Consider the following 19,005-nt stretch of genomic DNA (forward strand, 5'->3'; position numbering starts at 1 on the left):
CGCAGGCGACTTGTTCAGCGATGGGGTACTCAAGCCTTGGGAGCGGGTCGCGAGAGACTGTGAGGCGCCACCGCTCCTGACACGTTTCCAGTTCCATAGAGTCCGAAGCGCTCTCTCCGACTTATTAGGCGGTGACATGGTGGAGCTTCCGGAGGATCCGGAACTTACTTACGTCATCAAGGCCGATTCTCCCCACAGACTATTGTCCAACTTGTACAAACTATCTCAGGCACATAAAGAGCACACATACACTAAGGTACGGCTGGCATGGCAGACTGACCTACATACTGTTCTTGATGACGATATGTGGCGATACTGCTGCAATAATACTAGGAAACTCTCCCTTAATGGTCGACACAGACTGGTACACTTTACATTTCTTAACAGAGTGTACTACACTCCAGCTAGACTATGCAGATATGGTCTACCAAATACTGCGGAATGTGAGAGGTGCCATGCCCCTGATGCTGATTTTCTACACCTCGCTTGGCAGTGCCCTGGTGTCTGGGATTTCTGGGAAAAGGTATTTGCGGATATTAGTGATCTAGCTGAGATTGACCTCACTCCTGACCCCTTGGTAGCACTGCTAGGATATACCAAAAAGCTCCCTAGGGCGGTGCGGAGACTAGTGGACATGGGCCTGCTTATGGCCCGTAGGGTTGTTGCATGCTGTTGGATGAGGGGCCCCATGCCTACACTCAAGCGTTGGGCGCATGGCATGTTGTATTGCTGCACGCAGTCGGAGAACTACAGTGAACTCCTGCCACCCACCAACAGACCTAAAAACTTCTGGGGGCTGTACCAGACATACCTAACTAATAAAGGGACCACTCGCTCTACAGAGGAGACATAGGATCATCATGAGTGTTCGGGGCGGAGGGTCTCCTCTGTGGGACACTGAGACAAGATCGTCTTTCGTTGTCAAGTGACATGCCTTTCTTCTTTTTGATTGTCGAGCTTTGTCTATTATGTTGATGCATACATTAATATACATCTTTCAGCGCCGCCTGCCCAACTATGGGTTGTTGGCTAAATGGCTATGTATACACTTGAGTGGTGGAAGTAGCGCGCTTGATAATGCAGGGATGTGAACAAAGTCAGATTGGTAGGAGGTTTTTTTTTTTGATTTGTATGTTTATTTGTACATTGCTACTCACATGAAAAAACCTAAAATAAATAAATAAAAAAAATAAAAAAGGAACCGGAGGAGAGCATGGTTCATTTGCGAAGCCCAAGTCTAATTGGAAGATCAAATCATTGAGGTAATTGCCCATGATCGTGTGGGAGAAGTGTGCTCGGGGTTCATCTCTATCTGTACCCAAACCACAAATGCCCAGGTGGCTATGTGGGCATAGAAAACAGTTGAAGTCGCCCACCCATATGACACATATGTCCCCAGACTGTTTTTCTTCTATGTTCCTAAGGGTTTGGCATAAGTCTTCTAATACCTTACTTATTTCCATTTTTGGAATGTTATTGTAGAAGTTTATTAGAACTGTTTTCTGGTTACCCTCGTCAGTTATTTGCAGTATCTGATAGTATTCAGATCCAATTTCGGGTTTCACTCCAGATCTTTCAAAGGGTTTGATACATAGCTACATAGCCCCCCTTTATTCCTTCCCCTTATCGACCGGCTAGCAGGAATGTGGAAAGTGCGGTAGCCATTAATATGTACGGCCTCCATTGCCCAACATTCCTGCAGGCAGATAATAGAAAAATCCTGCATAAAAGATAAGCAGTCAGGGTCCCTCATTCTAGCGGACATCCCAGCGATGTTCCAAGACATCAGCTTGAGGGTATTGTCCATCTCTTGTTTATTGATGTTTGTGCTGGCAACTGTTTGGGTGGTAACATCTCCTAGTGGGCTCCTATCCTTACTATACCTTGCCACTGGGTACAGGCTCTGTTCTTTGGCCTGTTGATTGTTTTCCAGTGGCTCTTCCCTTGCTGTTGTTTTCAGGGTTATATAAGACTCGTGAGGGAAATCACCCTCGTTCAACATATGTTGGTTGTTTTCTATATCAGCATTGGGATAAATCATTTTTTCCGTAACACCGTCTAAACACTGAGCAGGACAAATTACAAACCCCCCCGAATCCTTGTTGATGAATTTGTTTTCACGATATTGTCTAATGTCCTCTTCTTCCCTATCCATTAACAGGACACTCTGCGGGGTGACAATATTTGGGGTAAGTCAGTCCACCATATCAAGTGCGCTGTACCTATTGCTGGTGGGAATACCAAATTCCATACCATAGCCATCAGTTTCAAGCCTATTTCTGGCGTAATTAACTTCAGGGTTCCCTTCCAGAGTACTTCCATTAAAGGCATAATTTACCCTACGTGTTTGGGGGCTATAAAAGTAGGTGAGCTCAAGTGGCTGAATTCTAGATCTTGACATATAGGGCCACCTATCACAGATATGTTGCACTACTTGCGTGTCTTTGAAATTAATAATAATGCAATCTCCTAGTATGTTTTTCCTACTCCTACCCACCCAACTGACTCTGCGTACGAACAATTTTACTGTGCGTTTGTGAGGGAAGGGGTCTTTTGGCATTTAGCCAATGGGTGGTTTTGTTCTTCAGTTCGGTAAACGATTCCACACTACCCTTCCCTAGTTCGGTAACCCCTGCCAGGACAACAACGTAGGGGATAGATTCTGGTGGGAGGTCGATTATCGGTAACGAGCCCCCATGATTATCATTTTCACTGGGACCCTTCCATCCCCCCTGCAAAGTTTTAATAGTACCCCCTCCCGCCATATGATTAACTGCACTATTTCCCTTTGGTATGTCCATGTGCTCGTGAGGAGCTATATCATTTTTTGAACCCAGTCCAGCTCCAGCACTGACCCGCGGGATACCTTCCGTGAGATCAGATGCAGATATTTGAGACGTAGAATTTGGGGCCAAGGCATTCCTTGTATCGTTTTGCGGCAAGTGTTTATCTTGAATCACTGCTGTATGTTTCTTCTTATTAAACTCGAGATTAGATAGAGTCAGTTGCTCGAGTTTCTTTAATCTGTCTTCAATTGGCATTAATCTATCCATGATGGGCTGGATGGAAGACGCTAAAATACCGCCAACTTTTAGCCAGAACCCCTCGTCCAGTGCAGCCGAGGTACCAGCAGACGAGTTTATAGGTGAAGTGCTTAGTCTCGGTGTGTGATGTTCAGAAGTGGTTTGTACAGCAGATGCCAAAGTACCACTGTTCTTAACTTTGGCCGCCTTTTGATGTTTTCCCCTTTTAGCACCCCCCCCGCTTCTTTTTTGGGATCGCTCCAGATATGTGTCCAGATGCAGCCATTGTCGATGCGCGGGTAGATACCCCTCCACACAAACCTATCGCTGTGTTGGTGTTACTTTGGGTCTGCATGCTGGGAGACCCTTCAGCTATGTTATTCATCGTATCTGGGATTGTTACGCCACTGTTCTGACTTATGGTTACTAAGTCGTCAGTGATATTTGTATTTATGCGTCACTCCGGGGTGACAGACAGCACAATATTGCCTAAAGAGGACCGTTTAGAGAAGGCCGGATCTAAAGAGAGGTGGCGCTCTGTCAGGTCGATTTCACGAGCTAGTGCCGACGTTGCTCTTACAATAAATTGGTCAAGTGTTCCGACCACAGAACCTCCCGGTACAGCCTTCTTCCCCCTTCATAAGCGACCAGCCATGTCAGGTTTGTTAGATAAGACAGTAGGTATAAAAAAACAGACACAAATAAGTAGACTCACTGTCTTTTTCCGGTCTCTGACGTTAAGGTGGTGGCCTCGCCCAGCCTTTTCCAGCCTCGAACGGGCTCAAACGGGCCCGTCCTTGGCCCGGGCTTGGCCCAGCGCTCGTCCCGTGCGCGTCCCGCGGTGCGCAGGGCGTGAGCAAAAATATAGGCTGTGGGCAGTTAGGGGAGGAGCCCAGGTGGTAGTGGTCTCGGGCACTTGGTAATTGAAGTCCCACTGCTTCCTCAAACCCTCATTGTAGACACGTCCAAAGTGAGCAAAACAACCGCTGCGAGCGGCTCCCGCAAAGCGGGGGCCGCAAGCGGTTTTTAAGGCGGCAGCTAGGGGAGGAGCCCAGGTGGTAGTGGTCTCGGGGCACTTGGTAATTGAAGTCCCACTGCTTCCTCAAACCCTCGTTGTAGACACGTCCAAAGTGAGCAAAACAACCGCTGCGAGCGGCACCTGCGAAGCGGGGGCGCGAGCGGTTTTCAAGGCGGCAGCTACGGGAGGAGCCCAGGTGGTAGTGGTCTCGGGACACTTGGTAATTGAAGTCCCACTGCTTCCTCAAACCCTCGTTGTTGACACGTTCAAAGTGAGCAAAACTACCGCTGTGAGCGGTTTTTAAGGCGGCAGCTAGGGGAGGAGCCCAGGTGGTAGTGGTCTCGGGGCACTTGGTAATTGAAGTCCCACTGCTTCCTCAAACCCTCGTTGTAGACACGTCCAAAGTGAGCAAAACAACCACTGCGAGCTGCACCCCTATTGGAGGGTGAAGTGGATTTACTAATTTAATAGGACCACTAGGCTTACATCCTCATGTGGCGGCCTAGCTCTTTGCATACAAATTCCGGATACATATTATTGATTTAGAGACAATTCCCAGGAAATTGATGTCATTGACAAAATGCTCAGGCATGACGTTCATAGTAACTTGACTTCTTCAGGCGCCAGAAACACATAGTCCTCAAGTATAAGCGTCTGTAAATTCCAGTGGGCTTGATAACCAGAGTTACCTGGCCTATTAAAATTACACGTTTTAGTTTTTCACACACAGATTTTGACTGCTGTCAGCAACTGAAAGCTTCTTCTTAATAACAGGGAAAACAAGCTGGAATCAACTCTGAAACAGCCACATATTATTCCCCCCTGGGAGAAATTCGGTTGGTGGTTGAGGGGAATGAAACCCCATTCAAGCAACAGCCACACTCCTTGTCAGTGTGAACTACAATAAGTTACTAAATTAACACGTGCTGACAGGTAGAGAGAATGCCACTTCTTGGGATGTTACCATTGCACTGTGCCTCCACAGGGCATTTATAATGTCAGCTAGAGGCCATTCCGCCATATACCGAGATTTCAGAGACCCGCTCGTGTCGGAGGATACTTCAGAAAAACAAAGAATCTGAAGCAATATGGACAAGTCTCTAGAAAGGTTAACGTCGCCTAGGTATCCTTTTTCGCGCATTAAACTTTTTGTACTTGACAGGTAAGTAACTCTTTTCATTGGCTTTTTTGAAATAACAGAAGCATTTGAGTGTGCAAATTTGTCAGCTGTCAGTTCACTTCATACATCCTACCCCGCCCCAGTGCAACATTTTCAAGTTTGACCCGATTACGTAGCAAACGCGTGTATAGTAATACAAGGCCTACATTTTAGTCTTGAGAAATGTATCAGTTTTAGGTGAAATGTTTGACGTGTAGGATTGTAATGCAGTTGTTGTCCTTTCTTTATTTCTTCAAGAATCGGCGTTGTTTTTATTGTCAATGCGGATAAAGACGCTGATGGGAATAAGGATGCTGGAGCAGCCATCTGGAAAGCATTCAGCTACATTTCGGAAGAATCAGACCGCGTACAAGCATTTCTCTCCATTGCAAAGGTTAGTTGACTCCTAAATAAACTAGATGTCACTAGGAGGAGCTTGTTAAACTCGAAGTGCAAAATCGAGGTTGGTTTATTGAACACAAAATATATTATCTAGTTCTACTGCTTTTAGTGTTTCATTTTACAACCGCTAATAAAACACCGGTCATCATTCCTTCTCTGATAGTATTTTGACGTTGTCAATGCTTGTTTTGTCGAAACACAAACAGCCAGCCCCAGAGCAATTTGATTTTGATATTCCTTGTTTAATTTACAGATTACACTCTGTTGAACATTTCTTTCTTCAAAGCTACTCCCTTGCCTGAGGAGTCAGCCTGCCCGCATCGTCGGAGCCGCGGGCAGGCTAACTCCTCAGGCAAGGAATTAGCTTTGTAGAAAGTTTGACTATTAGTGTCCCTTCCCCTGTCTGAGCTTATGAGGGCAAAATACATATCTAAAAGAAACATTGCCAATTTGGTATTGTATATTGTATCTATTTTTAGTCATTGAGGATACTTGCACAAGAGTCGTTTTCCAATAGCAGTGGCACAAGGGGTCATTAGGTGGTCCTGACGAACAATTGGGGTAGGGCTTGAAAAGATGTAGACCTTTGAAATACATGCACATAACCATATGTCTTTCAATTTCCCCCTCTTTTACCATACCGGCTAGATGAAAGAATACATGATTTTCCCTACTTAGCCAGGTATTTTCAACTTTATTTCTCATTAAATAAGAACCTCCCGCTCTTGTTCCTCCCCATTCCTTATAATATATGATCAGAGTGCTCCCATGTATTTGTCGGATGCAGCATGACCTGTTCCGCAGCAAGATGGGAAGAACCATATGATGAAGCATGCCAGGGACTGGAACCCCAACCCCAACCCCAACCGGCCCTGGCAAAGTGCTCAGCCGTCCCCCCCCCCCCCCCACTATGCCCAAAACCGGCCGCCACCCGTGCGGCGCACCAGGAGATTGCCCGGTTCCCGCTATCGCCAGTCCGGCCCTGAAGCATGCAACTAAGATAAACCTTGGAGGGTGAGAGTTATTTTTAAAAACTTACAGTTTTCTACCTAATAGAAAGAGCGGAAAGGTAGTCCAAACCAAACGGACGGACTCGATTTGGTTATTATTGAATTTAAATAGCCATTGCAATATCAAAGTATATCTGTAATGATAATGATTTTTTTTTTAACAGATTCATAGTAAAAGATCAAACTGAGGTATATTTGTACAATTTCAACTCATGGAACAGTAGGAAGCCTAATAAAAAAAATTAACAGGTCTCATCATTTTATTTATTGGCCAGTTGGAAAGCAAACGAGATACATTCTCTTTTACTTCAATACATGTGACTTCTGATCAGAATAACAAGCTGTCACCTGCCTATCCCTATATCAAATAAGTGTATTTGTTATGGTGTAAATGTCTCTCTCAGAAAAGGCAATTTCATCACACCAAATAACTAGTAGATTTTCTGAAAAAATTGTAAGGCTTTATATGCAAACTAGGAATCACTTTCAGGGTCCTTTGCTTTTTAATCTTAGCAGAATTAAATTGCTTCAGATTCAGTATATACCCATTGACATCAATCGTTAAAAAGGGGATGGGAGGAATGCTCGCAATAAGTCTAACCACTTGCAATCGCACGGGCAGCATTCCAACCCATATTTCTTTGGTCCACCATGCCAGCTCATATTAGACCCAGCCATATGCATATCAGGCTTGACACTGCTCCAGTAGGAGTAGTTCAGCCTGAACTGCCAGGCCAGATCACCCCTCAATCAGAACACAAGCAACTCAAAACCGGTTTAGCCCTGATTGTGGGTTGGGTGTAGCTTGGCTACAGTGGCACAGTGAGCACGATCCACGTCTGGACATATCCTTGCCACTTAGGGCATTACATGAAACAAACAAAGGGTGAAAAGACTGCAGGCAGAAGCAGCACGAACACGAGATGCTGTAAAAAGCATCAGCGAATGAGCACCGCTGCCTTTAAAATGGTACCTGCTGTGGGCTACAGTCTTTTATTAAGACGAGCATTTATTAATGCAATAGGTTTGGTCATTTATAGTCTGTAGTGTTAAGAGTATCCACTATTATGACAGGCCCACAATTACACCAGGCATGGGCTCACCATACACCAACGATGGCCTGCATTAACCCAGGAATGCGCGTCCTCAAGCCAACGGTGTTCTAAAATATGCCAATATCTGCCAGTATTGTGCCAGGTGTGGAAACCAGTGTGCCAATGATGTCCACAATATGTAACGCATGACTGCCAATATACCCGCATTACGTCATTGGTTGGCACTGCCATGTCAGGAATGCCCACATTATATAAAAAATGGCTAGCATTATGCCTGAGGTAGACACCATCATACCAGTGTTGCCCCCCACAGCGTTCTAAGAGGTGTCTGCATTTTGCCAGGGATGATCCGCATCAGGCACACAGTGACCACTATAGGACATACTTAAAAATTCACACACTCACTGTTATTGACCGTGTGGCAAATCATCATGTAGATGTGGCAGACTGGTAGCTAAATATGCTACAGGCCTTGTGCTGTCATTCACAATGAGGATGCTCTCAAGGTGTTCTGTCTTCCAAGCAAAATGCAGTTTTTTCTGGGTCTCAGAAGGTTAAGGTCCACTGAAAGCTCTGCACCTCTCAATGCACTCACCAGACCCACCTATGAATACAGCCTGGCAAGTGTAGACTGGGATGGCAACAGAAAAAAACAGTGTCCCAGGAGAAACTAAGACCTACGTATCCCTATAGGAATGAAGTTTGCCTCTAGAAACAGTTTAATCAGCTGTTTACCATGGTCAAAATAACCTTTAAGCATGTTTGCATTCATTTGCTCCGAGACAACTACACCATCGAGTAGTTGGTTGAGCAGTATTAAGAAATCAACATGAGTGAGGCTTCTCCATCCTGTTTCAACACTGGAAATGTAATTGTAGAATAACAATGAATCTCTATACCCCAATGTTACCTTGAAAACTAGCAAAGCATATGGTTTGAATGCCACAGACCACCAAACATATCAGAGTACTTTGTCGTAAAACGTTTCACTACTTCAAATAAGCAGTAGTTCTATTACTTGAAAAGAAAATTGTGTCAGGCTTTGAATTCTAATTAAAGACATTTGGAAGGGTATCTGCTTCCCCTGATTACAAGACTTGAATAATGCATGCTCTACACTGGCATTTCGAGAGTTCTCTGCAGCTTAAAAACTGATATCGTAAGGCTCACTTCTTTTTTTTTGTTTGTGTTTGTTTACCAACTTAAATGATTAATTTTCATAATGAAACAACATTTCCCACATGACCTGTATTACTTCAATAATGGTTCTAAGTGCCCAATGTCCCAACCACCAGCTGGTACAGGAACAACAACATAGAATTAGTTTGTGTTTTTTAATGCACTGTTTATTAGTTTTTATCTTCGTGGTAATCCTACCACATTACCTAGCTAGCATATTAAATACACCAATTGTAATCATATTAGCCATATACATATAAATAGTTAATCAAATGTTTCTTAAGATATTTTTCAAAATTACATATACAAAGTACATGACATCATACATTTATATACATGCTTTTTTACATTGTTGATCTGCACCAATACATTTATGTGCACTGTCCCACATACCAATTCGCTCACTCCTTCAGTCACCAAAAAACACATTCTCCCTACAGCCACTCATTCATGCCTCAGCCTCAAACACCATAAATTACAAGTGGGAGGAATCTCCAATTTCTTTTGTAGTGTTGTGGACTGGGGATTCCCAAACATACAGTCAAGTTCATCAGAACTACACGATCAACACTATATCCTATGATGTATCAATATGCGGAAATCTGCAAAGTGACATACATAAACAATTACTTATTTGGTCCGGACATTGAAGTTCCATCAATTTCTATTTAATTTTAAAACATAACTTGCAGAGTTCACCATTGTAAGGTCTTAGTTCATAATCACTCCAAATATTGGCAGTATGTTCACATGCTCAAAGTTGTGTGAATAAGTGACCCCTATGTAGATACATACCTTATACCCCCTCCTACTGATACACCCCTGCCCAGTACTTTAACAGAACCTCAGTAAATCCAACAGTATCTAATATTGTGTATAGTGATAGGGAAATCAGCAGAGAGAGATAGTTAGAACCATTATTCCTATTGCATGCAAGAGTCCACCATCTTGCATCCAATGCCTAAACCATCACGGACCAACATTTCTAATCTGTCTTTGTCTTTTACTGGATGAGTCTCCTTCTCATGTGCTATAGCAGGGTTCACATGGACAGAGGTGTCTATTCACAATGGATGTTCAAATCCTGATATTAATTATCCTATTAAGAGGGGCAAAAATGTCGTAAACCTGTGCTTTTCTTTTACTGGCCCAAGAACATACAGGTAAGAGGAGGTACTGTATATATTACCTGAATGCAAACTCTGGTGCTTTGCAGAATTATATAGTGTGCGCCATCTATGAGGTACAACTGATTCCACAAAACATGATTATAGGGATGTAGACCTCAAATAATACAACCTGTAGTGAAAGGAGAAATGTAAGAGACAGTAAAAACATTGTTCATTGCACAGCTGCAGAACGTATGCCTCTATCAAGCTAGCATGGAGGTTCTGGTTATTGAACAATGTGCGCCTCATATACTGCGTTGCGCACCGAGGGTGACAATGCTGCTTCCTAAGAGCCCCTCCTATTTACAGTATGCGTGAGTCATTCCGCATCTGTGACCAACAACCCTCCAATGCACTAATCTCTTATTAAAACATCCAATTAGACGAGTATAACATGTACTCCTGAGTTTGAAGGGCCAATATATCAATTGAAAGGGCAAGCAGGAACCTAAATCGATGCTTCCTATGGCTTGGAAGTAATTAGGAAAGCTATCAATACTGTGCATATCTCAAGACGACACTGCCCACTCCCCAGGTTTCTATAGGGAATCTATTCGGGCACTGTAACTAACTCAGCGGCACTACACATTCACCAAGTCAGTGGCCTGCATGTCGTTTATATTTGTAATGATATCAATGGTGTTTGCAATGTCGTTCATACTCTCGCAGCCAATCTCTCATTCAAATTATACCTACATGGGGAATACGGTGTAACGTATGCCGATCTTAAATAGCCTCATACCCCCTATCCAAAGAGCTAAACCGTCTACCCATGCGTCTACACAAAAAGTTACATAAACGACCATGTCCGCAAACATTTGCTCCCTTTATTGTCGGTCCTACGAGGAAATATCTAACACCGTAGGTAAACTTTCATATTGGAAATAATTTTCTGCTTAGGGGTTTGCCATTGTTCTTATTACTTCATAAGATAAGTTGATCTCTCAAGTCATGTGACTTATTTACTCTCTCGTTTTCTATCAAATCTTTTTTCTATCAAATCTTAACGCAATTTGGTGATAGGGATGGTGCCAGGTGCAATAACCATGAAAGCACTACAAACATTAGGCTCTCCAGATGAAGAGTTTAATACGTTGTTAGGCCAGGCTTTAAATGTAGATAAGAGTGATAGTGTCCTATGTAGACATTAGTGTATGGACCAAACTGTTAACCCTAAAGCAAAAGAAAAAAGAACAGAATTGCATGCTCAGTTCATTTAAGAGTATCTTAAAGCAGGGGTGATACTGTCTGGATTAAGAGTTAGAAATGTACCAGTGCTATTTGTAGAGATACGAAAATTTCTAGAAAGATAGCAGCACATAGCAAATAGATGTGCACGTGACTGGATGGTATTAATTGTGAAAACAGTGAGGGAAGTGGTGGTGATCCTCAGTCAGGAAATATTGGATTGGAGATAAACGTAAAGCCATGGATGCATTGGAAGAGGCAAAGACCAAACTGGATGGGATTGATGGGGAACTTCATGATTTTCGAAAAATACTTGATAAAAAAGAAAAGTAGCAAGTTAAAAAAATTCCTAATGTGGTACACTCAGGAGAAAGTCTACCCATACTTGATGGCAAATTTCTATCAAGAATGGAGTCAAGATCTAGGATATCGGGACCCATCCAGAGGAAAAAGAAGATGGTGATCACCGTCTCAGATACATATTCAACAGATTCGAAAGGAGATAACTCTGGTACATCGGAAGGACTAGTTACCAACCAGAACGCAGCTAGAGGTATACAAGCGAACAACTATAGATATTCTCCAGCGTCCACTTTTTTATCCAGGGGAAGAAACAGAGGATGGAACCAGTTCCAGAGATGGGACAGAGGTAGATCTTACCTGCAAGGCTCTCAACATCAATATTTGAAGACCAGGAACCAACTGTATTGGCAACCCTAAGAGCAAAACAAGATGACAACAAAGATACTATTCCAATTTTTAATTTATCATCTGAAGAGACTGTAATCAAAGAATCTGCTTTACTCACTAGAACGTACTCTTAGGCACCCAGTACTAGAAACAATGTCTTCAAGTTGAACCAAGATGTCTTTTTATTTTTAGGACGATCAGATTAATGAAATTCGTCATACATAATATCCCTGAAAATGAAGAGGACAATTGCTCTAGATGCTAACCACAGTCAAAGTTTACGTCTACCTTGGAAATGGTGGGCCCATAGGTAGCTGTGTTTGAGCAGTATTTGAGCTGTGTTTAAGCAGTATTGCAGGATCTGAATAATATTACCAAATATTCCCCCTGTTCCACTCAATCTAACAAAAGTAGAGCTGAATGCTCAGAAAATACATAAATCAGTGTAAAACCTAGTGATAAAGGAAGGGAAATAGTGATCATGGACACTAATCGATACATTGAGAAAATACTTCTTTGGCCCATCACACCACCTCATATGAAACCCAGTCATATGCAAATCAGCCTTTACCCTACTCAATAGGAATAGTTCAGCCTGAACTGCCAGGCCAGATCCTCTCTCAATCAGAACACAAGTAACTTAAGGCCGGTTTCGCCATATAGTGGGCCATGTGTAGCTTGGTTGCAGTGACACAGTGAGCACGACACATGTCTGGACATATCTTTGCCACTTAGGGCGTTACATCAAACACACTGTGGTTGATGGAGGAATGCTTCAAATACGTTTAACCACTGTCAACTGATCTGGGTATCATTCCATTCCAACCCAACATTATTTTGCCCACTCTTGACACCTCAGTTTGCAACCGGTGATGAACAATGGTCTGGAATGCTATTGCAAGCCAGTGGTTAGACTTAATGCAAGCACTCCTTTTGTCACCTATTGTGTAATTGCTAGAAACCTCTATGCGGCCACGGGTATGCTGGGACGTGAGTCGCTTGCTGTTTGTGCCACTGTAACAAAGCTATACCTATTGAAGAAGACTGGTCAGCCCAAAACCAGCCTCTGTTTCTTGTTTTCCAGTTGAGAGGACCTGGCTTGACAGCTTGGGCTGGCCTTTTCCTATTGGATCAGGACCGAGACTGATAAGCATATGGCTGGGTCTAATCAGGGGTGGCATGGAGGGCAAATTAATGATGGGCTGGAATGCTACCCCAAGTGATTGCCACTGGTTAGACTTACTGTAAGCATTCCTCCCGTCATCTTTTGTGTGTTTCATGTAAACCAACTTAAAATTACATTTCAAACTAAAATGCTAATAATCCAACAAAACCTGTTCTGTTTTGGTTGCCTAAGACAAGAATGCTTTGCAGAACTCAGAGGTCACCTAGTACTGTAGCAATTCAAAGCCTGGACGTGGGAAAACAGCGGCCTTTAGTGAAGTTAAAAAAGCCCGAAAATACTGCAGGCAGAAACAGCACAAGCACAAGATGCTGTAAAATCATCATTGAATATGCACTGCTGACTTTTGAATGGTACCTACTGTGGGCTACCGCCTGTTATTAAGACCAGCATTTATTAATGCAATACGTTTGGTCATTCATAGTTTGTAGTGGTAAGAATATGAACTATTGTGACAGGGCCAACATTATACCAGAGATGGGCTCACCATACTCCAACGATTAACCTAGGAATGGACATCCTCATGCCAACAGTGTTCTAAAATATGCCAATATCGGCCAGTATTTTGCCAGGTGTGGACACCAGTATGCCAGTGATGTCCACAATATGTATCGTATGACTGTCAATATACCAACATATACCAACATGTCAGCAATGCCTGCTTTATATAAAAATGGCTAGCATTATGCCTTAGGTAGACACCAACCTAAGGCATACCAGGCATACCAGGCTCTAAGGGGCGCTAGCATTTTGCCAGGATGGTCCCCATCAGGCAGACTGGGACCAGTATATGGCATACTTAAAAATGTCAAAACATCAAAAGTGGGAGGTATGGGGTGCACACCTTTCTTCAACATTATTTTTCATCCAGTTCTGCAATCTCCTCATTTGCGTGCACGTTGGTTTAGTGCCAAACCCTGAAGGCACCTGTGATACAAACAATGGAGGGGGCAATATATTGCTCCAACCGGCCGCACAGTTGCTTGTCGCCGCATTGGCTGTCAATATCTTCACGTTACTACTGTCAACATATTTTCAATCTTTTTTAACCATTATTTATCCATCTTCAACTTTTACTCCAATCCATACACGGGTAATTATGCCATTTTCTATATTTCTGATGTGAATGCTGTGCCCATCTGGACCTCTTCGCATAAACATGACAAATGCAGGGGGTTCATCCAAAACAGCGTTTATTAAAACCAATGCATTTCGAGCATCAAGTGCTCTTCATCAGGGCACGAAGCACCGTCCGTAAGCTCTCCTGGGAAATGTCGATACTCTATAGCATAGATACTTAAAAATGCACACACACACTGTGATTGGCTGCCCCGCCCTTCCCCGACCTCTACTTAATGGAGGCCGCTGCACGCTGAAGCTGAGCTAAACCCCTTGGGTTCCTGGTCTGCCAGCGCACAGCTCCTTGGCTCACTTGGGCAGTGCTCTGCCTCTACCTCTACCTCCGATACTCCATGAGTGCTTAGGAGCCGCCCCCCCCCTTCCCCTAGCGCCTTGACACCCTTCTGGGTGAGTAGCTGCGCTTAACAAATACTTGATTGATTGATTGAGTGACAGATGAAATCAAGCCGCTCTCTTCACAGCAACATCCAGTCTTTTCTGGGTCTCAGAAGGTTAAGGTCCACAGAAGCTCTGTGCCTCTCAGTGCATCACCATACCCACCTATGAATACAGCCTGGAAATTGCAAACTGAGATGCAACAGAAAAAACACAGTGTCCCAATACAAACTGAGACCTACTTATCCGCATAGGAATGAAGTTCGCCGTGGGAACAGTTTAATCTGCTGTTTACCATGGTCAGTTTAATCTTTAAGCATGTTTGCATTCATTTGCTCCGAGACAACTACACCATCGAGTAGTTGGTTGAGCAGTATTAAGAAATCAACATGAGTGAGGCTTCTCCATCCTGTTTCAACACTGGAAATGTAATTGTAGAATAACAATGAATCTCTATACCCCAATGTTATCTTGAAAACTAGCAAAGCATATGGTTTGAATGCCACAGACCAGTAAACATATCAGAGTAATTTGTCGTAAAATGTGTCACTACCTCAAATAAGCTGTAGTTCGACTACTTGAAAAGCAAATTGTGCCATGCTTTGAATTCTAATTAAAGACATTCGGAAGGGTATCTGCTTCCCCTGATTACAAGACTTGAATAATGCATGTAGGCTCTAGAATGGCAATTCGGGAGTTCTCTGCAGCTTAAAAACTCATATCGTAAGGCTCACAGCTTTTTTGTGCTTTTGCTTACCATAATGAATGATTCATTTTCATTCACAATGAACATTTAAATACAAAATATCGGTATATAAAATATTGTCAAAAAAAATGTGATACCCATTTAAAATCCCAATTTCATCATAGCCCAACAATACTTAATCAAAAAATGTTCATAAGCATCTGGCTCGCTCTCCCCCACCCTATTTATGTATCTATGTATTTATGTATGTGTGTGTGTGTGTGTGTGTGTGTGTGTGTGTATATATATATTGGGGGAGGAGCGAGATCCCGCCATTGGGATTGGTACAGGACAGATTTTAAACTGGTGTCAGGAGCCGCCTGAACATTAAAGGCATCAGAAGAAGGCCGACTGGGGCCGAAATGCATCATGCCGTTTCTCAATAAAGAAGCTTCCTTTTAAATCCCCTGCGTGGCCTCTGCTCTTTGGTGTGAAGGGGTTTGGTGTGAAGAGGTTGGCATCATATTTTTTCGCGTCAACCAGAGACGCGATTCAGAGGCCCCCGTCCCGCAAGTTGGCCCGGACGTCACTGGTGACTGCCTTGGCAGATTTTGTTTTCGTCCAGGATACTGGAATGGTCCGGGCCCGCCTCCGAGAACAGACACCGCAAGGGTGGCTGCAGCGCGGAACGTGACTTCACTGAGGGCAGGGTGCACTGTCACCCCTGTCCCTGCCCTGTGGAGCCTGTGACTTGGTGGCTGGTACGGTTGGGGACCAGAGGAGGCTTCGGGAGTATAATTAACCAGGATACAGGCTTCTGATGACACCGTTGAGAGTCCTGCACTTCGCTAGCCCACATGGGCAGAAACCTACTTCCCTACGCAGCACCTACCTGGTAAATGAATTCTGGGACTGGTAGTCCCGACGGACTTCCTTTGGTGAGCAGTGATTGGTTGGGGGAGGAGCGAGATCCCACCATTGGGATTGGTACAGGACAGATTTTAAACTGGTGTCAGGAGCCGCCTGAACATTAAAGGCATCAGAAGAAGGCCGACTGGGGCCGAAATGCATCATGCCGTTTCTCAATAAAGAAGCTTCCTTTTAAATCCCCTGCGTGGCCTCTGCTCTTTGGTGTGAAGGGGTTTGGTGTGAAGAGGTTGGCATCATATTTTTTCGCGTCAACCAGAGACGCGATTCAGAGGCCCCCGTCCCGCAAGTTGGCCCGGACGTCACTGGTGACTGCCTTGGCAGATTTTGTTTTCGTCCAGGATACTGGAATGGTCCGGGCCCGCCTCCGAGAACAGACACCGCAAGGGCGGCTGCAGCGCGGAACGTGACTTCACTGAGGGCAGGGTGCACTGTCACCCCTGTCCCTGCCCTGTGGAGCCTGTGACTTGGTGGCTGGTACGGTTGGGGACCAGAGGAGGCTTCGGGAGTATAATTAACCAGGATACAGGCTTCTGATGACACCGTTGAGAGTCCTGCACTTCGCTAGCCCACATGGGCAGAAACCTACTTCCCTACGCAGCACCTACCTGGTAAATGAATTCTGGGACTGGTAGTCCCGACGGACTTCCTTTGGTGAGCAGTGATTGGTTGGGGGAGGAGCGAGATCCCGCCATTGGGATTGGTACAGGACAGATTTTAAACTGGTGTCAGGAGCCGCCTGAACATTAAAGGCATCAGAAGAAGGCCGACTGGGGCCGAAATGCATCATGCCGTTTCTCAATAAAGAAGCTTCCTTTTAAATCCCCTGCGTGGCCTCTGCTCTTTGGTGTGAAGGGGTTTGGTGTGAAGAGGTTGGCATCATAAATATATATATATATATATATATATATATGCAAAATAGGAAGCAGAACTCAGGGTATCATCCAAAATTAGGTGGAGAGCAGCTTCTATATAGAGCACCCTGCAACACCAGCGACACTCTGAATCAACTCACCCAAATGCCTGTCTTTCTAGCAAAGTTTTTAAGCATAGGATTAGCACAGTGCCATCCACAAAGAGCTAGAACTGCAAGAAGCCTTACCATTGATACAGCAAAATCTTTAAGCATAGGATTAGGAAAGTGCTATCCATGCCAAGCTGTAAAATGACAAAAGACTTTTACCACTCCAGGCACAGTATTACAGCTTTGGATTGGTAAAATACCATCCAAGTCAACCAGGAATGCATAAAAGCAACCTCTGACACCTGTTCCGCTCTCATTAGAGCTCTTCAGAGATGTATAGCTTTGTCCAGACCCTAGGGAACACCCAGTATAAGTCAAAATATTACCCTTTCAGGATTAGAGTACAAATAAATTATGAAAAATAGGAAGCAGAGAACTGTGGGTAGTTCCCAAATTTAGGTGGAGAGCAGATTCTATATAGAGCACCCTGCAACACCAGCGACAATCTGAATCTGCTCACCTCGAATGTCTGTTTTTCTAGCAAAGTTTGTAAGCCTAGGATTAGCATAGTCCAAACCACGTGTGTGTATGTATGTGTATATATATATATCTATATATGTCTAGATAAGCGTTGTGGGAATTGTTTGTAGATGTATATTCTGCTTTAAAAAGTAAAATAAGAAATGCCTATATTAATCTAATCCAATGCTCATAAAAATATTTTTAGAATTGTGCCCCTACCATCTGCACAGATTTTATTCTGCATTACAAATAAGAAATGAGTAAAAAAAATGCACAGTTCTGGCGCTAAATTCAAGCAGAAATTGTCTTAATATTTTCCTCCTTAATGCAATGAAAAAATAACATATTGGTAGCATTGGTGCACCAAGAGGCGAAATTCACTTTGATACAATCCTTCAGTTCCTTTATATACTTGCCATGCATTACACAACACAAGGTTATAGGATAGGGAGGCGCCAAACAGACGATGGATTTGACAGCCTCGCTTGTAGGGTTGGACCCTCGCCCTCTCCCTAACGAGTTGCCTCACAGTAGAAGGCCACAAAGGAAGGGATTTCCTGCCCCAAGTGCAAGAAGAGATGGACTAACATTGCAGGCGACAAGGATATATATTTTTTTTCAAAACATAGTTTATTAATTTTTGTACACAAAACATACTTGATTGGTACGAAACACACATTACTCTCATCCCATAGTGACATATCACTGAATACAATAGTTCTGACAATCAGCATCCCATTTAAACAAGGTTTCAAATACTTTTCTTCAACATGCTTCTATCTAAATCTTACCCTCCTCCCCTCCTCCCCAAACCTGTCACCGACGCCTGCAGATGTGTCCTGTCTCCTGTATAGGTGCGCGCAGGAAAATATGTGAGTTCTCACACTTGATGCCCTGTCATGGTCTAGGGTCCTACCTCAAACAATGAGCTGTTCCACATTATCATCTTGCGTCTGGTGGTCCTGTAAAGCCTGAACTAGTGCTTCCCATGCTGTCGCTGCTTCTAGCATCTTGTCATTCTTGTGCCTGCGCGCCTGTAGATACCTTAGTGTGCTTTCGTTGCTGGCCCACTTGAGCAATTCGTTCTTCCACCTATGCCTGCTGGGACCTACTGTTGCTTTCCAGTGCTTTGTAATCTCACGCTTTGCCAGTATGAGTCCCATGCCCACAAATTTGCTAGTGTTCTTATTCTTTGGTGTGTGAGGGAACCAGTGTAGAATACTGACGGCCATTTCAAAATCGAGCCGTCTTCCTGTTATCGCATTTAGTGTGTCCCCCACCTCCTTCCAGTATTGACTCACCTCTGGGCAGGACTA

The 19,005-nt window shown here is 43.8% G+C and overlaps 1 protein-coding gene across 2 annotated transcripts in view; it reads left to right on the forward strand.

Annotated features, from left to right (window-relative positions):
• The window catches only part of UGGT2 (UDP-glucose glycoprotein glucosyltransferase 2), a 1,586,510-nt gene that overhangs the window by 672,024 nt on the left and 895,481 nt on the right, over positions 1-19,005 (forward strand). For both annotated transcript variants that reach the window (XM_078657956.1, XM_078657957.1), the window contains exon 15: positions 5,459-5,594. In XM_078657956.1, coding sequence (XP_078514082.1) covers positions 5,459-5,594 — 136 coding nt within the window. The remainder of the gene's footprint in view (positions 1-5,458; positions 5,595-19,005) is intronic.

The sequence above is a fragment of the Lissotriton helveticus genome, chromosome 8, assembly GCF_964261635.1.
Source record: "Lissotriton helveticus chromosome 8, aLisHel1.1, whole genome shotgun sequence".
Lineage (NCBI taxonomy): Eukaryota > Metazoa > Chordata > Amphibia > Caudata > Salamandridae > Lissotriton > Lissotriton helveticus.